Source organism: Pogoniulus pusillus, chromosome 17 (assembly GCF_015220805.1).
Source record: "Pogoniulus pusillus isolate bPogPus1 chromosome 17, bPogPus1.pri, whole genome shotgun sequence".
NCBI lineage: Eukaryota > Metazoa > Chordata > Aves > Piciformes > Lybiidae > Pogoniulus > Pogoniulus pusillus.
In genome coordinates, this window is record NC_087280.1 from 24193078 (window position 1) to 24209981 (window position 16904).

The 16904-nt window shown below is 57.5% G+C and overlaps 2 protein-coding genes across 2 annotated transcripts; both read right to left on the bottom strand.

Moving 5' to 3' along the window:
- Nucleotides 1-113: 113 nt before the first annotated feature.
- Nucleotides 114-6162, bottom strand: PLIN1 (perilipin 1). The gene is made up of 8 exons (XM_064158119.1): nucleotides 6013-6162; nucleotides 4568-4766; nucleotides 4358-4440; nucleotides 3758-4010; nucleotides 3331-3593; nucleotides 2633-2785; nucleotides 1707-1940; nucleotides 114-1148 (listed from the first exon to the last, which is right to left on the bottom strand). Exons 1-8 carry the CDS (start codon nucleotides 6055-6057, stop codon nucleotides 777-779), a joined length of 1602 nt encoding a protein of 533 aa, XP_064014189.1. The 5' UTR covers nucleotides 6058-6162; the 3' UTR covers nucleotides 114-776.
- Nucleotides 6163-12571: 6409 nt separating this feature from the next.
- On the bottom strand, nucleotides 12572-16847 carry PEX11A (peroxisomal biogenesis factor 11 alpha). Its single transcript, XM_064158121.1, has 3 exons — nucleotides 16728-16847; nucleotides 16232-16347; nucleotides 12572-14043 (listed from the first exon to the last, which is right to left on the bottom strand). Exons 1-3 carry the CDS (start codon nucleotides 16781-16783, stop codon nucleotides 13490-13492), a joined length of 726 nt encoding a protein of 241 aa, XP_064014191.1. The 5' UTR covers nucleotides 16784-16847; the 3' UTR covers nucleotides 12572-13489.
- Nucleotides 16848-16904: the final 57 nt, after the last annotated feature.

A 16904-nucleotide genomic window follows, 5' to 3' on the forward strand; every position in this document is an offset into this window, starting at 1 on the left:
AAGGATGAGTTCCCCCTGCCCACGCTCTCAGCCCTGGACCGGGTGTCTCCCCCCACTCTTGTTCTCTCATTCTGGTGGCTCTCCCCCCGTAGAGCAGCTGAGCAGACAGGGCAAGCAGTGAGTCAGGAAGGTTTATTGCTGCAGCCTATAGGAGATGTTGCAGGAAGCCAGGCAGGCCTGTGGGAGAGAAGGGCTCCAGGAGCTCCATCTGTTCTCACCAGTCTTCTCCCTGACCCCACCATTTGTGCCACCATGTGGGTCAGTGCCCAGGGCTTTCTTACTCATAAGTCCTTTTGATCAGTGGGGACCTTCAGCTCCTCCGTGGGGGAGCAGTCTGTGGCCAGGGATGAGTCCTGTGAGGGAGTTGGAGGGAGGAAGGATGGGGAACTATCATTGCTGTAGTGATGTTTCATGGCTTTGCTGTCCTCTCTGCTCTGTATGCTGTTCTCAGCATGTATCCCACCTCAGCCGATGCTATCTGCTCAGAAGGAACCAAGGGAGTCCAGTGCCAGGCCTGGCTGGTCCCTTTTCCCCTTTCCTGGTCTCAGCCCTCTTTCTGCATCTCCTTTGCCTCTCTGGTTCCCTCTGGTCCCACCTTCTTGCCCCCACCAGTCCTTTCAGCTGCCTTTATTCCCCTCTCCTGGCGCTGATGCACTCCCGAGGCTTGTCTACCACTCTGAGCTCCTGTGCTGGTACAGGGGTGTGCTGGGGCGGCTGGCGGCGGCCCGGCAAAGCATGCGGGGGTGAACGAGAGAGGGGCTGGGGTGCGCTGCCGCTCAGTCCTTCTTGAAGGCAGGGCTGTAGAGGCTGCCGCAGTAGGCGCGGCCGTAGAGGGCGTCGGGGCCGAAGCGGTAGGAGCCCTCGCTGACCCGGCGGCTGTAGGGGGTGAAGGGCGCTTTGCGCGGCACCGCGCACTCGGGCTCGAAGGCTGAGCTGCGGTAGAAGTTGTGGCGCAGGAACAGGGGGTCCTCCAGCCCCAGGAACGAGAGGGGGTGGTGGCCGCGGTACAGCCGCCAGTCGCCCCTCAGCTGGGCTTTCTCCTCGGTGGAGGGGGCGGCAGATTTGGTGTCCTCCTCCTTCTGTTCCTTCTCCGGGGCGGGCTTGCTGCCCCCGGCCGCGTTCTCGTCCTTCACCGACTGCCTGCGGAGCTGAGAGAGGGAATGAGTGCCTGGCCCTGTGGCACACAGCTCTCTGAAGGCAGAGGGAACTCAGGACAAGCCAGTTTACCCCCTGAAGGGTCTCCAGTGGAAGGGACTGGTTTGCTGCAGCCCCTGGGCAGCCACTGTGGAAAGATGGTGCCAGGGGAGCAGCAGGGTGGGGGAAAGTTCAGCCTGAACTTCCCAGGACTTTGTGGTCACGCAGTGGCGTAGGTGTGAACCACAGAATGGTTTGGGTTGGAAAAGACCTCTAAGAGCATTGAGTCCAACTGTCTACCCAACACCACCGTGGCCCTTAACCTGTGTCCCCAGGTGCCATGTCCACATGTCTGCCAAATGCCTCCATGGGAAGGTGCAACCTCTGCGCTGTCTGCTGGCTTTGTGAGGGGGACTTGCTGTGACAGTTTGGGGTGTGCTCAGGAGGAGAGTGTGGCTGAGGTGTTCTGGTACTGCCCGGCACAGCCTGGAGCTATGGGATGCTCATGGGAAGAGGCTGGGCAAACTGGGGCCTGTTGGAGATGGGAGAGACTTGACTGAGGACAAACTCACCGGCACAAAGCTGTACAGGGTGCCCAGCAGATGCTTGGGGGCACTGACAAGGGTCCCCCCAAGAGCATCCACTGTCTCCATGGCCTTGGACAGCCTGCGGGGGGTGAAGAGGATCAAGCCCTCTGCTGCATCCCAGGCCACGGCTGGGACCTTCTTCACGCTGGAGATGCCGGAGGCGCAGGCACTTTGCAGGTTGTGAGCCACACTGCCCACCAGCCCGGGCTCCTCCCCTGCCTGCAGAGACAAACCAGCTCAGCTGCTGGCCCTGGGCCCACCAGCCCCTCTGAGCAGGGCCGGGCTGGCCCTGCATCCCCTGTCCCCTCTGCAGCTCAAAGCCTGGGCACTTTCAGGTCACTGCTTTGCAAAAGCCACCAGAGTCCTTTGTGGCAGGGTCACTCTCTGGTGTCCACCCTCAGCTCCCACTCCCAGGCCCCCAGGGACCCTCTGATCTGGGCTGTGCTTCCGCTGCCGGCAGGGGTGAAGGGCAGTGACCTCGACCTGCTGCTTCCCGTCCCCATGTCCCAGCACAGCCACCTTGGGTCCTGTTCCCAGCCCCACCAGCTCACACCATTCCTCATTGCAGGGACTGTGTGTGGGGGGGTTGGGTGCGTTCAGGGGATCAGCAGGGAGCTCAGTGCTGACACCACACAGCACCAAACGACTCTTGAATACATGAGCCAGAGTGAGTCAGAGCCTGCCCACAGCCTCCAGCTTTGGGGAGCCAGGGAAGGGGATTCCTGGGGCTGTCTCCCTGCCAACCCCCCATGCCTCCACCAAGCTGCAGTTCAGGGTTCAGCAGGGACAGAAGCATGGTCCTTAAAGCTGGGGGGAGTGGGGGGGGTGGAACATCCTGTATGCTGGCATGGTCCATGGGCAGGAGGATGCTTTGGGGTGCCTCTGGCTCACTGCCCCTCTTTTTTCCATACCTCCTTGGTGTGGTTGCTGTCTTTCTTCCCTGCCTTCTCCTGCTTCTGCTCCGGCACCTTGCTCTGCCGCCGGCTCAGCTGGCCAGCCGTGCTGCTCTTCCCATCGCTGTGGACCTGGGGTGCCTCAGGTACACTTGGCTTGGCCAGGCTGCCCTGGAAGAGGAGCAAGAATCCATCATTTAAAGGGAGCTGCCAGGTCCCATTCACCCCTTCCTGCTTAGCCTGAGGATTTCACAGGGGCCCAGGGGTGTGCAGAGAGCAGAGGAGTTAATTTCTGCACATGGGAGAAATCCTGAGCACAGCTGGGAGCGCTGGGATTTGGGCATGGGCCTGGGAAGGGGTTCCCACCAGAGCACTGGGTGGGAGAGAGAGGCACCTCCTTCTCCCCATCCTCTCTGGGTCTCTGCAGGGCCTTTTTTGCTTTAGGAGGATGTTATGACAAGGCCATAAATGAACAACATACATTGGGAGGCAGCTAAAAATAACTCATCCCACCAATGCAGCACAAGGTTGTGTGTGAATGTGCCACGGGGATCGCCAGCCCCAGCCTGTCCTGCCGAGTTGGGCAAGCAGCCTGCTCCCAGCATGCTGCCCTCAGACCTGCTCCAAGGAGCCTGAAATGTCTCCTCTGAAGGCAGGAGCAGCCCAAAAGAAGGGATGGGGGAGCAGAAACCTGGCAGATGGGTTTTGGCACTCACCAGGATGGGGATCCAGGTGGCCAGCTGCTGCCCTTTGGCTTTGGCACGCTGGAGGCTCTGGGTGGTTTGCTGGTAAGCACGGTGGGAGACAGTGCTGACCAAGGCACTGATCCGCCCCAGGGTGCTGGGAGCACTGGCAGCGCTGGTGGCGCTGGTGGCACTGGCAGCACTGGCACTTCTGGCAGCAGTGGGAGCACTGGCAGCGCGGGGCTGCTGCTGAGAGACCTTTGCTGCTGCCCCACGTGCTGCTTTGGGCTTCTGATCTGAAGGCAGAAAGCTGATGGTGAGTTAATGTCCTGGTGGGACACCCTTATGCCAAAATGCAGGAGTTTCCTCCTGCCATGTGCACCCCACGAGTGAGGTGCCACCCCACAAACTGCCAGCCTTCATTAGACACCCTCAGAGGAGATTTGGGCGTCAGAGCTACCTGTTTCCTCATCCTCCTCTGGCAGCAGATACTCCATCAGCTTCTCCAGCCCTCCCAGAGCTGTGTCCACTCCTGCAGCTGCCATCTGGGTCACCGAGTTCCTTCTCGTGTACTTTGCTGTGGTTTCCACTGTGCTCTTGGTGGCCTCATAGCCCTCTGCTGCCAGCTCTATGATCCTATCCATGGAGCTGCCGATGGTGCTTTTGGCACTTTGGATGGGGGAAGAGATGGTGCCCTTCAGTTCAGATGCAAGCTGCAGGCAGAGAGGTGGAGAACAGCCCTGTTGGTGCGCTTGGGGTGTCATGAAACAACTGGAGTGACCACGGAGACTCCAACAACGGCCATGCCAGCAGGCAGCCCTGAGAGGGGCATAACAGCTCTCCAGCCTGAGCTGGAGGCAGCTGTCAGAGATGGGACACCCATATTTGGGAGTGTGTTAGCCCGGCTCTGGGCTGCAGGACCCCCCCTGAAAGAGCTCTCGCTTGGAGGTGTTGCTTTGTTTCCTCCAGAGCAGTTTATCACCATCCAGGAACAAGGCCAGAGGAGATGCTGTGGACTCTGCAGAGAGGCAGAGGGGTCCCAGGCTGTCACAGGACTTACTTTGTCAACCGGGTACTGCAGAGCAGGGATCTTCTCCTCCAGGTGGTCCAAGCCTCGGCAAGCCAGGTCGTTAGCCACAGCAACTGCCTCGGGCAAAAGCACGGGGTGCGTGGTGACAAGAAGCCCCTGGGCCGCGCTAGGCACACGCTGGTGCCAGCCCTGCCGCCCCAGGAGAGGCTGCGGGGGGCACCCCGCGCCGTGCGGACTCACACTGCGGCTCCAGCCGGCGCACCACAGGCTCCACGCTCCACATGGCCAAGGCGCCGGCGCCCTGCACGCCCCGCTCGTAGACATCGCACACCGAGGCCACCAGCGGGTGAGCCTCCTTGGTGCTGCTGTAGGTCCGCTGCAGGCTCTCGCAGGTCGAGCTGACCACCGGCAGCTGCAGGACCCGCTGCAGGACGCTCTCCTGTGCGCGGCGACAGGGCTCGGTCGGCCAGCAGCCCCCTGAGGGGCGCCTCTTCGCCAGCGGCGCTCGGCGCCCTGTGGTGACCCCAGAGGGCTTCGGCGCCGGAGGAGGGCATTTCTCAAAGCCCACTGGGGGTCTGCTGCGCAGGGCACAGCCGAGGGCACGCAGGCTGGCTCCTGCTGCTGCTGGAGGAGCAGGGCAGCGCAGCCGGTGCCGGAGCGGTGCTTCCCTCTCCCTTCGTTTCTCGAGCCTGACTCAGGTGCTCTCTGCCTTTGCACTCTGCTCCGCTGCTTCCGTCTGACCCTGTCCTTAGCCCGACAAAGGCCAGGCCATGTGGCACCTCTGTCCTCTCTGCCGTGTCACTATTGTGACAAGCAAGGGATATGGACCTCAAAGAAAGAGGAGAGGAACAGGAGGGCACGCAGTACTGCGGTAGGAGGAGGGCACCGGAGCTCTCCGAGGCACCAAGGTGCTGTGTCCCCACACCCTGCTAGCACAGGTGACTTGGGGTGCCAGTGTAAACCAGCACAGCTGACTCCTGTGTGTGCTGCCAGTGCCAGAACACAGGTGGAGGTAGGTCCCTCCAAGCTGGGTAAGCAGGGTAAAGCTGAGCTCCAACCCTCCACTCCTGCTCTCACCCAGCACCCAGACAACTGAGAGACATTACAGCCTCAGGGGAGGACCAGAATGGATGCTGGCTTATCACAGCAGCTGTGAGGCAAGAGCACCATGGGTTGCACGGGACAGAGCAAGAGAAAGAGCTGAGCTGTCCACCAGTGGGTGAGATTTTGTCTTCGTGTCCCACTTGAGCCCACGCCTGGGCTGTGAATCTGCACAGCTGAGAAAAGCTCTCGTTATTTTGTGCTGTCTTGTCCTGATTTTGGCTTTCCAGGGAGCCAGCCCTCCCACAAACACTGTGCTTCAGCAATCCCAGGGGCTCCAGCTGTTCATAACTGCCAGAGGTCTGATGATCCCGGAGCGGGGGCATGGATGAAGGGCAGGCACTGCCAGCAGGGCTCACATCACCTCGGGGGTAGCTTTCTTCACTCTGAACTGTTTAATTTCAAGTAAGGTAAGGTTTTATCCTTTCCCTTTGATGACACTCTGGCTACAGATAGGTAAAGGCCCATATGAGAGTGACAGGGGGAGCTGTGGGACAGTGTGAGATGTGACTATGTGGCAGAGTTGGCACACGCTACCTGGCACCCTCGGCACACCTCTGCCCTCCCTTCCTCCCAGCACGCACCTTGGCACTGCCGTTCTGCAGAGTCTGGCTCTTCTTCGCTGTCATTGTGACACACACACCTGCAAAGCAAAGCTGGGAGCCACAGACCCTGCTGCAAAGGCAGGGCTGGGCTCAGGCTCTTCCCTTTGAACCTGCACCTCCTGAGCCTGGCAGGTCCAGGAGCTGGGCTGAGACACAACCCCCTCCCCCCACCTCGACTCCAATGGATTTGGCACTATCTAAAGCTTGACTTTTTACTAGTTAAGCTGTAGAACTGAGGACTCCACCCCCCCACCCCCTGCTACTGTCTCTTAACACCCAAAGATGCAAAAATGAGAGGCATTTAGTTTGCGGCACAAGGCAGGGCAGAGAGCATTGGCAGAGCTGTAGAGCAAACCTAGAGCAACCAGGATGCTCTCTGCTGTGTGTGAGGGCCAGGCTGAGATGGAGGCTGAGAAGGGGTAAGAAGGCAGGATAGGCGAAGAAAGAGGAGCTGCAGCCCCCTCAGCAGCCCCCTCCCCTGTGCCTGCTCTGCAGCTCTGCTGCTCGCACTGCCAGTGCCCAGCCCTGCATGGCACCAGCTCCATGCAGGAACAAAAGCACCACAGAACACCCAGCTCCTGTGCACCCAGCTGGGCAGCAGCCAAAAGCCCAGCTCCAGCTCCCAGCCCCTGGCACAGTCCTTTTCTTAGCAGCAGATGAAATTCAGGCAGCTTAGGGAGAGTGGATGGTCCCTGCTGCCATGCCCCTGGTCCTGCTGGAGCTCTCCACAGAGCACTGGATGGGGACAGGCTACTCACCGAGGGCGAGGCAGGAGCAGAGAGTGGTGGCTGTGCTGTCCCTTCACCCGGGTGCTCTGAGAGTGATGCACCCTGCCCAGCCACTACTACCACCATGAGGCCCCACCTCCTGCCTGTGTGCTTTGGGAGCTGGCAGACTGCAGTGGAAACTGGCCAAAGAGCTCCCTGAAGCCACTGTCTTGTGGAACAGATGACAGCAGAACGTCCCCTTTGCCATCTTTCCTGCAGAGCCCACAAGCTGGCATCGCTGGGATGCACCAGGCTTTAACACCACTCCTTCAAGAGAGGATGAAAAGAAGCTGCCCTTGGACCTCACCGCCTCAAAAGCCACAGATCATGAGCAGCTGGGAGAAGGCAAAGGGCCAGGCAGGGCTTCCTCAGCCATGAGAAGCTCTTCTGTGCTTCTGTAGCCCTCGTTATGCCCCGTGGTAGACCAGGACCCTAGCCTGTGAGTGACACAGCACTGACTGAGAACGTAGCTTCTGCCCAGGAGAGTTTACTAGGCACGAGAGACAAAAGGTGGAGAGGAGGAACATGTCCTGCATAACACAATCTGGTCTGGGCAGGGCTGCAGCTCCTAGGAGAACTCTTCAAGGGTTTTGGCAAGGAGGTGTTTAGCTGGGGGTCAGGGCAGACACTGCCTTAGGAGGGCTGTAGGAAAGCTGGGTGGGTGCAATCCCAAGCACAGCTCCAGGCTGGGTGGGGAATGGCTGAGAGCAGCCCTGAGGAACAGCACCTGGGGGTCTGGGGTGATGCAAAACTCAACAGGAGCCTGCAGTGTGAGTGCAGCCCAGACACAACCCTGTGCTGGGCTGCAGCAAGAGCAGTGTGGGCACAGGGCAAGGGAGGGGATTCTGCCCCTTGGCTCTGCTCTCCTCACACCCCACCTGCAGTCCTGGGGGCAGTTCTGGAGCCCCCAGCACAAGCAGGACATGGAAGTGTTGGAGCCAGCCCAGAGGAGGCCATCAAGATGCTGAGAGGGCTGCAGCAGCTCTGCTGTGAGCACAGGCTGAGAGAGTTGGGGCTGTGCAGCCTGGAGAAGAGAAGGCTTGGAGGAGACCTTGGAGTGGCCTTGCAGGATCTGAAGGGGGCTACAGGAAGGCTGGGGAGGGACTACTGACAAGGTTTGGTAATGAGAGGACAAGGAGGAATGGGTTTGAAGTGGCAGAGGAGAGATTGAAAGTGGATGTTAGGAGAAGGTTCTTTGCAGTGAGGGTGGCGAGACACTGGCACAGGTTGCCCAGGGAGGTTGTGGATGCTTCCTCCCTGGAGGTGTTCAAGGCCAGGCTGGATGAGGCCTCGAGTGACCTGTTCTGGTGGGAGGTGTCCCTGCCTATGGCAGGGGCTTGGAACTGGATGAGCTTTGAGGTCCCTTCCAACCTAAACCAATCTATGATTCTATGATTTGGAGCAGACAGAAACAGGAAAAGCATCAGGCTGGAAGCCACCTCTGGAGGTCACCTCACCCAGCTCTTGCCCTGCAGGAGAGGAAAATCCTCACTTCCCTCCCAGAGAGCCTGGGGTTTGCTCCCAGGCTGGGGCTGTGCAGAGCTCCCTGCCCTGCCCTGCCAGCTGGGTACAGGGGCACACCATGGCCCCGGGCTGTCCCCAGCTCATGGTAGGATGAGTCACTGCTCTTTGGACAGCAGCACAAAGGGCAGCAGCCTGCTCAAAAGTTTACTCTTTTGGCACTCAGCCTTTTTCCAGCCCCACTGACCTTGCTAGAAGTGGAGGGGGCAGGCCAACCTTCTCCCTGCCTTGGCAGGAGCAGGGATCAGCAGACAGCACAGCCTTTGCCCTACTGATGCCTGCGCTCACCCCCTCCCATCCTCCGGGGCAAAGGCTGTGCCAGCCTGGGGCTCTGCAGGGCAAACAGCACTGCCCTCACTCCCAAGCACCAGAAAGGCTTTCTGTGCCTCTGCAGGCAGTATTCATAGCTCACCAGATCAGCTGGGTCTGAGATAGGACAAAGGGGAATGGTTGGAAGCTGAGGGTTAGAGTGGAGCTGAGAAAGAAGCTCTTCAGTAGGAGGGTGGTGAGACTCTGGCACAGGCTGCCCAGGGAGGCTGTGGCTGCCTCCTGCCTGGGAGTGTTGAAGGCCAGGCTGGGTGAGACCTTGAGCAGCTGAGTGTAGCTGAGAGGTGTCCCTGGGCATGGTGAGGAGGTTGAAGCATCTGAGCTCTGAGCTCCCTTCTGATCTGAGCCACTCTGTGGTTGTATGAAAAGGCAGCTGCAGCCATTCCCTTCACTGTCGCTGTGCCTGAGCTTGGCAGAAGCCTCCAGCTCTCACTGCTGGTCCTGAAGGGTGACTGATGGCAGTTTGGGGCTATCACTTTGTTTCAGGGGATTTCATACCTGCAGTTTTTACCTGGTGGTCACAAAGCTACTCCTCCAGGCTTTTGCAGCTGTAAAGGGGACTGGAGATCAGGCTGCCAAATCTGGCTGCCACCTCGCTGCTGCAACAGGGCAGCACCCAGGCACAAGAACAGGATCATCCTTAATAAAATCCAGAGGTGGGAGGGAGGATCCCTCCTGCAGCATCTTTCATCCCACCCTCTAAGTTACAGACAGTCACAGTGTCACACTCATCTCAGTTTATTGCTGGCCTTGTGCCAACTGCTGTATTAGAAACAGATACCAACAAAAAGGCACTAAAAGGATCTTCTCCACATGATTGTGATTCTATGGCTTCAGTCACATTATGTTAAGGTAAGTTAAATTGTTAGCCTCCAACTGGGGAGCAGAAGGCCAATATTAGTGCTTAAAGAGAGTTACTCTTCTATTTTCCAACCCACATCACACAGAATGGGAGAGGTAAGGCTGAGACAGGCTAAAAACCCACTGCCCCATCTCCCACATTAGGCCTGTACTTGCTAGTCTGTGTCAGTCCCTACAGCAGAAACATCAGAGCTTGCCTCACAGCTTTGCAGTGTTTGCCTGGCACAAGGGAGGGGAAAAACCTCAACACTCTTCTTCCTCATCAGGCACAGGGAGGTGCAGTGGGTAGGGGCCACATCACTGTGGTAATGCATTTCCCTTTACCTTTGAGAAAGGGAGAAACTGGTTTGCAAACCACTGATCCTCACAAGTCCATGGGACCGGATGGGATCCACCCTAGGGTGCTGAGAGAGCTGGCAGCTGAGCTGGCCAAGCCACTCTCCATCATTTATCAGCAGTCCTGGCTCACTGGAGAGGTCCCTGAAGACTGGAAGCTGGCCAATGTGATTCCCATACACAAGAAGGGTCGTAAGGAGGAGCCAGAAAACTACAGACCTGTGAGCCTGACCTCAGTGCCAGGCAAGGTCATGGAACAGGTCATCTTGGGTGCCATCACAAAGCACCTACAGGATAGCCAAGGGATCAGGCCCAGCCAGCATGGGTTTAGGAAGGGCAGGTCCTGCCTCACCAACCTGATCTCCTTTTATGATCAGGTTACCCGCCTGGTGAATGTGGGGAAGGCTGTGGATGTAGTCTACTTGGACTTCAGCAAAGCCTTTGACACTGTCTGCCACAAGAAGCTCCTAGCCAAGCTGGCAGCTCATGGTTTGGACAGATTCACTCTGTGCTGGATCAAGAACTGGCTGGATGGCAGAGCTCAGAGAGTGGTGGTGAATGGTGCCACGTCCAGTTGGCAGCCAGTCACAAGTGGTGTTCCCCAAGGATCAGTGCTGGGCCCAGTCCTGTTCAATATCTTTATTGATGATCTGGACGAGGGCATTGAGTCCAGCATCAGTAAGTTTGCAGATGACACCAAGCTAGGAGCAGGTGTTGATCTGTTGGAAGGTAGGAGAGCCCTGCAGAGGGACCTGGACAGGCTGGATGGGTGGGCAGAGGCCAATGAGATGAGATTTAACAAGGCCAAGTGCAGGGTTCTGCACTTTGGCCACAATAACCCCAAGCAGCGCTATAGGCTGGGGACTGAGTGGCTGGAGAGCAGCCAGGAGGAAAGGGACCTGGGGGTACTGATAGATAGTAAGCTGAAGATGAGCCAGCAGTGTGCCCAGGTGGCCAAGAGAGCCAATGGCATCCTGGCCTGCATCAGGAATAGTGTGGCCAGCAGGACAAGGGAGGTTATTCTTCCCCTGTACTCAGCACTGGTCAGGCCACACCTTGAGTACTGTGTCCAGTTCTGGGCCCCTCAATTCAAGAAAGATGTTGAGGTACTGGAACATGTCCAGAGAAGGGCAACGAAGCTGGTGAGGGGCCTGGAACACAAATCCTATGAGGAGAGGTTGAGAGAACTGGGCCTGTTTAGCCTGGAGAAGAGGAGGCTCAGAGGTGATCTTATTACTGTCTACAACTACCTGAAGGGACATTGTAGCCAGGTGGGGGTTGGCCTCTTCTCCCAGGTAACCAGCAATAGAACAAGGGGACACAGTCTCAAGTTGTGCCAGGGTAGGTATAGGCTGGATGTTAGGAAGAAGTTTTTCACAGAGAGAGTGATTTCCCATTGGAATGGGCTGCCCAGGGAGGTGGTGGAGGCACCGTCCCTGGGGGTCTTCAAGAAAAGACTGGATGAGGCACTCAGTGCCATGGTCTAGTTGACTGGCTAGGGCTGGGTGATAGGTTGGACTGGATGATCTTTGAGGTCTCTTCCAACCTGGTTGATTCTATGATTCTATGATTCTATGAAAGAAGGATTTTGTATCCAGCAGGTCCCCAAGAGGAACTCAGAGCACATTGTCTTTTACAAGAAGATCAAATTCAGTAGACCAAAGGCGGCCAATGCTCTGCTGCCAGATCATCAAGACTCCTCTTTCTTCCTTAGAGGGGTTGCCACAGGCTGGGATAATGATCAGGTGTGAGGAGGGAGGGCTGGGCTGCACACTGCTAGCAGCTCACAGGCAGATGGAGTACTGAACATCAAACATCCATTGTTGAAAAGGAGAGGAAGCCCTTGAAGAGAAACATCCCTAAGTGAAGCTCCATTATGGTCTGCACTGCCAGCACTCTCTACTCCCAGGCTAAAAAGAGGAGCTGCTGCTAGCCACCTTTGGTCTTCAGGAACGTTTCATTATCCTGCCCAGCAGCCTCCTTTTCCAAACACTTCCTTGGCAGGCTCACACTTCAGAGCCAAACTGGAAGCAATTCCAAGGCCAACCACAGGCACTTAAGGTAAAGTGGGGCACTGAGTGAGCCTCCTCAGCTCCACCTTTTAATAAAGGACATCAGCACCTTTTAATTTCTGTTTTCAGGCAACATCAGGGATCAGCAGAGAGTGCCTGGGTCCTGCTCACATCTCCTAACAGATCGACCAAGGAGCCCTTGCAGCAGAAAGCAGCAGGAGGCACAGGCCTTAGCCTAATGAAGAAGGACCCTAATGAAGAAGGCTCTCTGCTTCTCCCACATAATGTGCAAGTGTCGGTGTCAGAACTGGGCCTCTGCAAAGCCAGGAGTAACAGAGACTGTGTGCCATGTCAGACAGCTGGACACAGCATCTCTGCTTCCACTCAGGTGACTCTGCTAGGCAAGGGGTAAGCCAGGGGCAGTAGTGCAGCTGCAGGGCAGACTAAAGGCATTTTCAAATGCTAGAACCCATTCAAGCACTGAGGGAACACACAAGAAACCTTCCAGCCATGCGAGAGGGGAGGATAGAAGGACTAGACAGGAAAATCTAACCCATGAATGCCCAAATCCAGTCATGAGCTTTTCTCCTCCCAGGGGATTCTGATAGCACAACCAACTATGTTTCCTTCCCCCCTGGGAGCTTACACAACCAGAAACACACCCTGGCAGTTTTCCTGACTCAGTGAGCTCTGAGCCAGGCTTCTCTCATGAACTGCAGGTTCCAAAGCTCTTTATTATACTGGGATTTCTCATGTAAAGGCCACAAAGCCAGCTCCTCACCACAGGCTGGTTAGTGGGAGGCTGTTGTAGCTGGAGTCACAGGGCTTTGGGAGCTCAGGCACAGGTGTGACTAGAAACGGAGTGCTTGTGAGTGCTTCCAGACCCACAGCTTTGGAAACCAGTGCCCTACAGATCACAGCATCATCACAAGCTTCCCACACACTGTCCTTCACCAAAACCCTCAGCCATGGCCCACTGGAGAAATCAGAGGTGGAGGCCAGGGGGCCCTTGGCTCACATTATCAAAGGGAAAGAAGAAAGTGCTGATCTCCTGGGCGCTCGCTGGCGCTTGCCAGGCTGCAGATCCATCATCGCTGCTGCACGCTGCTGAGCTGGCTCAGGAACCATCACACTGCGCTCCCACCACTGCCTGCAGAGGACAGGTCCCTCAGCCCAAACCCTGCAGCACACTCACTCTTGCCTGCAGGCCATTGTAAGCACAGCTCCTGACCTGCCTGAGCCCACTGCAGACAATGTGGGTGCAGGAACCTTCGCCTGGTGAATTCCAGCTTCCCAGAGTAAACACGACCAGCTGTGAGTCACACCCCAGGACAGTGTCTGTGCAGCTACTTCACAACCCTGCATTAAAAGAGAGGAACATCAACAGTTCCTTATCAAGCAGCCATGTTCCAAGTCCTGTTTCTCCTTCTCTGTCTTCTCCCCATCAGGTAACGTGTCACAGCACCAAACTCAGCTGGAAAGACATGGGGCAAGGAAAAGGGTAGAACTCACTTCTTTAGGGGCTAAAATCAACCTTGAAGTCACTGTGAGAGATGCTGATTCTGAAAGTGCCACACGAAGGATCAAAACCCATGGGGAGATCAGAGCTGTTGGCTTGCTGCACGCTCGGTGTCACTGCTTCAGCTTCAGATGTGGGCTTGCTAATGTGAGGATCCCCACCAGGGAGGAGAGGACACCACAGAAACCAATCACTCCTGGGTTGGTCTTGTAGATGCCCAGTGTGTCCAAAGGGCCTGAGAGGTCACAGAGGTTCTTCACCAAGTCCAGCAGCAAAGGAGGATGTCTCTTCAGCACCTGGCACAGCAGGGTGAGAAACCCACGCACACCCTCACACCTCACACAGCGCAGCTCCTGACAGCAGAAGTGCTCCTTTGTCTTTTCTTCCTGGACAGCTTGTTCCAGCCTCCAGGAGATCTCGTACCAGTCCCTGCCCAGGTTCAGCAGCAGTGAAATGTAGTAGCACTTGGTGGCCCAGCTGTGCCACTTGGGCTTGTCGATGTCAGGCCGCAGCCCCACGCTCCTGAGCCACAGAGCTGTGTCACAGACGAAGTAGAGGGCACGAGTCAGGTTGGAGGCTGTCAGGCAGAAGCGAGGAACCACATCTGGCAGCTGTGTTGTCCTCCTGGCTGCTACCAAGGCATGCACCATGTTGCCCAGTCTGAACACTGCAAGAAAGCCCACAGAGGTTAGCACGGCCTGGCCTTTGCCACAGACAGACCCATGTGGGACAGAGGACGGGCATGAAGATGCTGAGAGGGCTGCAGCAGCTCTGCTATGGGGGCAGGCTATAAGAGTTGGGGCTCTGCAGCCTGGAGAGAAGGCTTCCTGGAGACCTTGGAGTGGCCTCCTAGTATCTGAAGGGGGCTACAGGAAGGCTGGGGAGGGACTACTGACAAGGTCTGGTAATGACAGGATGAGGAGGAATGGGTTTGAAGTGGCAGAGGAGAGACTGAGACTGGATGTTGGAAAAGGTTCTTTGCAGTGAGGGTGGTGAGACACTGGCACAGGTGGCCCAGGGAGGCTGTTTTCCACAACCTCCCTGGAGCTGTTCAGCACCAGGCTGGATGAGGCCTTGAGTGACCTGTTCTAGTGGGAGGTGTCCCTGCCTATGGCAGGGTGGGGCTAGAACTGGCTGAGCTTTGCGGTCCCTTCCAAGCTAACCCATTCAGTGACTCTATGACAATCTGCCACAGCACTGCCCACGTGTGCCTTCAGAAACCTCAGTGGGCTCTGAGCATGTGTGCTCAAGCATCTTCTTCTCAGAGCATGAGAAACGAGGATGAAGGAGGAAAGAGGGTGTCAGTACCTTGGTTCTGTCCTGAGCACTCCCCCACAAGTTCTGCCAACAGCCAGGACGTGCAGCCTCCTGGACCAGCATCAACCCCAAGGATTCATAGAATGGTTTGGGTTGGAAGGGACCTCAAAGCTCAGCCAGTTTCAACCCCCTGCCACGGGCAGGGACACCTCCCCCTGGCCCAGGTTGCTCAAGGTCTCATCCAGCCTGGCCCTGAACATCTCCAGGGAAAGGGCATCCACAACCTCCCTGGGCAACCTGCCCCTGTTCCCAAACTACACGCTGCCAAGACTCCCAGGAAAGAGTTACATCAGAGCTGCCAGTTCCAGCTGCACACTGCACTGGATTTCACCTGGCCCTGTGAGGAGATATCACTGCACTAAGCCCACTGCAGTCTTGAGCTGTACCTTCCCTAAGCCTCCATGCAAGGCGGTGATCAATGTGCTGAGCACCACAAGAGCCCGGTCCCTCCTCAGCCAGGAGTTTGTCAGAGGAGCACGCAGCTCCTTGCAGGAGACAGGAACATCAGATTCTGTTTCCAGCTCTACCACTTGGTAAGCCTAAGCCTGATTTCATCCCCTGCCCACTCTGGGTTCTGCCCCCGGCACGTTAACGTGACATTGTGCAAGACACTTTGCGTAACCTGCTGCACCCTCACACTGGCTGATGTTGGCAGCACCCAACTTTAGCCCTGGACGTAGGCTTGGCATCTGCTACTCGTTTGTTTAGAAGCAGCAACAGAGCTGTGGCTGGCAGACCAGCTGGCCCCTCTGCTCGGAGTTCACCGTGCTGGTGGAGCTAACTGGGCAAACACAAACCCACGGCAACACCTGAAGTGGGAGTCTTTGCCTCATCGACTGAAGCTGTTCCTGGATTAGGCAATTGCTAAGGAGGTGCAGGATCAATCCTAGGTAGCAATGATGACAGCAACCATAATGAATCACAGAATCAACCAGGTTGGAAAAGACCTCCAAGATCATCCAGCCCGTGCATGGACTGCATCACAGCCAACGTGGCACAGAGCGATGGGACACAGGCCATGAGACTGTGAGACAAGGAAGGAGGGGGAAAATCCTTCAGTGGGGGCATAAATGCTAAAGGAAATTAATCTGTGAAGTAGGATATAAAAAGCCACACTGAAGTCAGGTCCCTCGCAGGTGACTTTCATGGAATGATGATCTTTAACGTTAGGCTTTCTCAACCCATCAGTTAGAAAGGCTACCAAGAGTGCACCACGACAGCCTGGCACCCTGACTCTGGGGTCTGCCCTGATGACAGCCTGCCCTCTGCAGCCACAGAGCAGCTGCCTGGTCATTCATTTCCCTGCTTCTCCCCACGACGATTCACATTTCCTAGCAGAGAGGAGGTTGAGAAGTCACAGAGGTCTGCTTGGCCATGCCCAGCCTGGCAAGCCGAAGCAGGGACAAAGTCCCTCGACTGCTCTGTGAGCATTTGGTGGCTCTGGGCTAAGCTAGCTACAGAAAAGACAGGGCCAGGAGCTGCTTTGCTGGAAGGAGCAAGCGAGAAAGGACTTATCCCTCTAGACCGCAGGTACTTACTTTTCCGGCCAGAACTCATGCTAGATTCCAACTGCTTGAGTTTCATTACCAGCGTCTCCTTATCAGCCTTACGCTCTATTAGATAGCTAAGCAACATGCATGTGTACTGAGTGGCTCTGGAAGGGAGAAAACGAGGAGAAGGGGACACAGGTGAAACACAGGCACTCCGCAGCACCGCAGCAGCGGAGCACAGCTCCGCGCCGAGCCTAAGGTCACCCCTGGCAGCCTCGCTGCGCCAGGGCGAGGCAACCCCGCGGCAGGGGCACAAGCGCAGGGGGCGGCCGAGGACAGCGGAGCGGCGAGCAGCGAGGAGCGGCGGCGCGGCAGGAGGGGGCCCAGTGCCGCCCCGGGCCGGGGAGCCCCGGAGGGGCCGCGGAGATGCTGCGCCCCACGGGGGTCTGAGCGCAGCCGGCACCGCGGGGCCGCCGCCCGGAAGGCTGAGCCGCCAGCCCGGCGTGAGCAGGCCGCCCGGCCCGGCCGCCGGCCCCGCACTCACCGGAAGAGCTGGTCCCGGCCCTGGCTCCGGTTGGTGAAATCCACGAAGGCCTCCATGGCAGCGGCGGCGGAGGGGCGGCAGCCGCGGGAGGTGTGCGCGGGCCGCGGCCGCTCCGCCCCGCCCCGCTCCGCCCGGTCCCGCCCCGCGGGGGAACCCTGGGCGCCGGTCTGCGTTCCC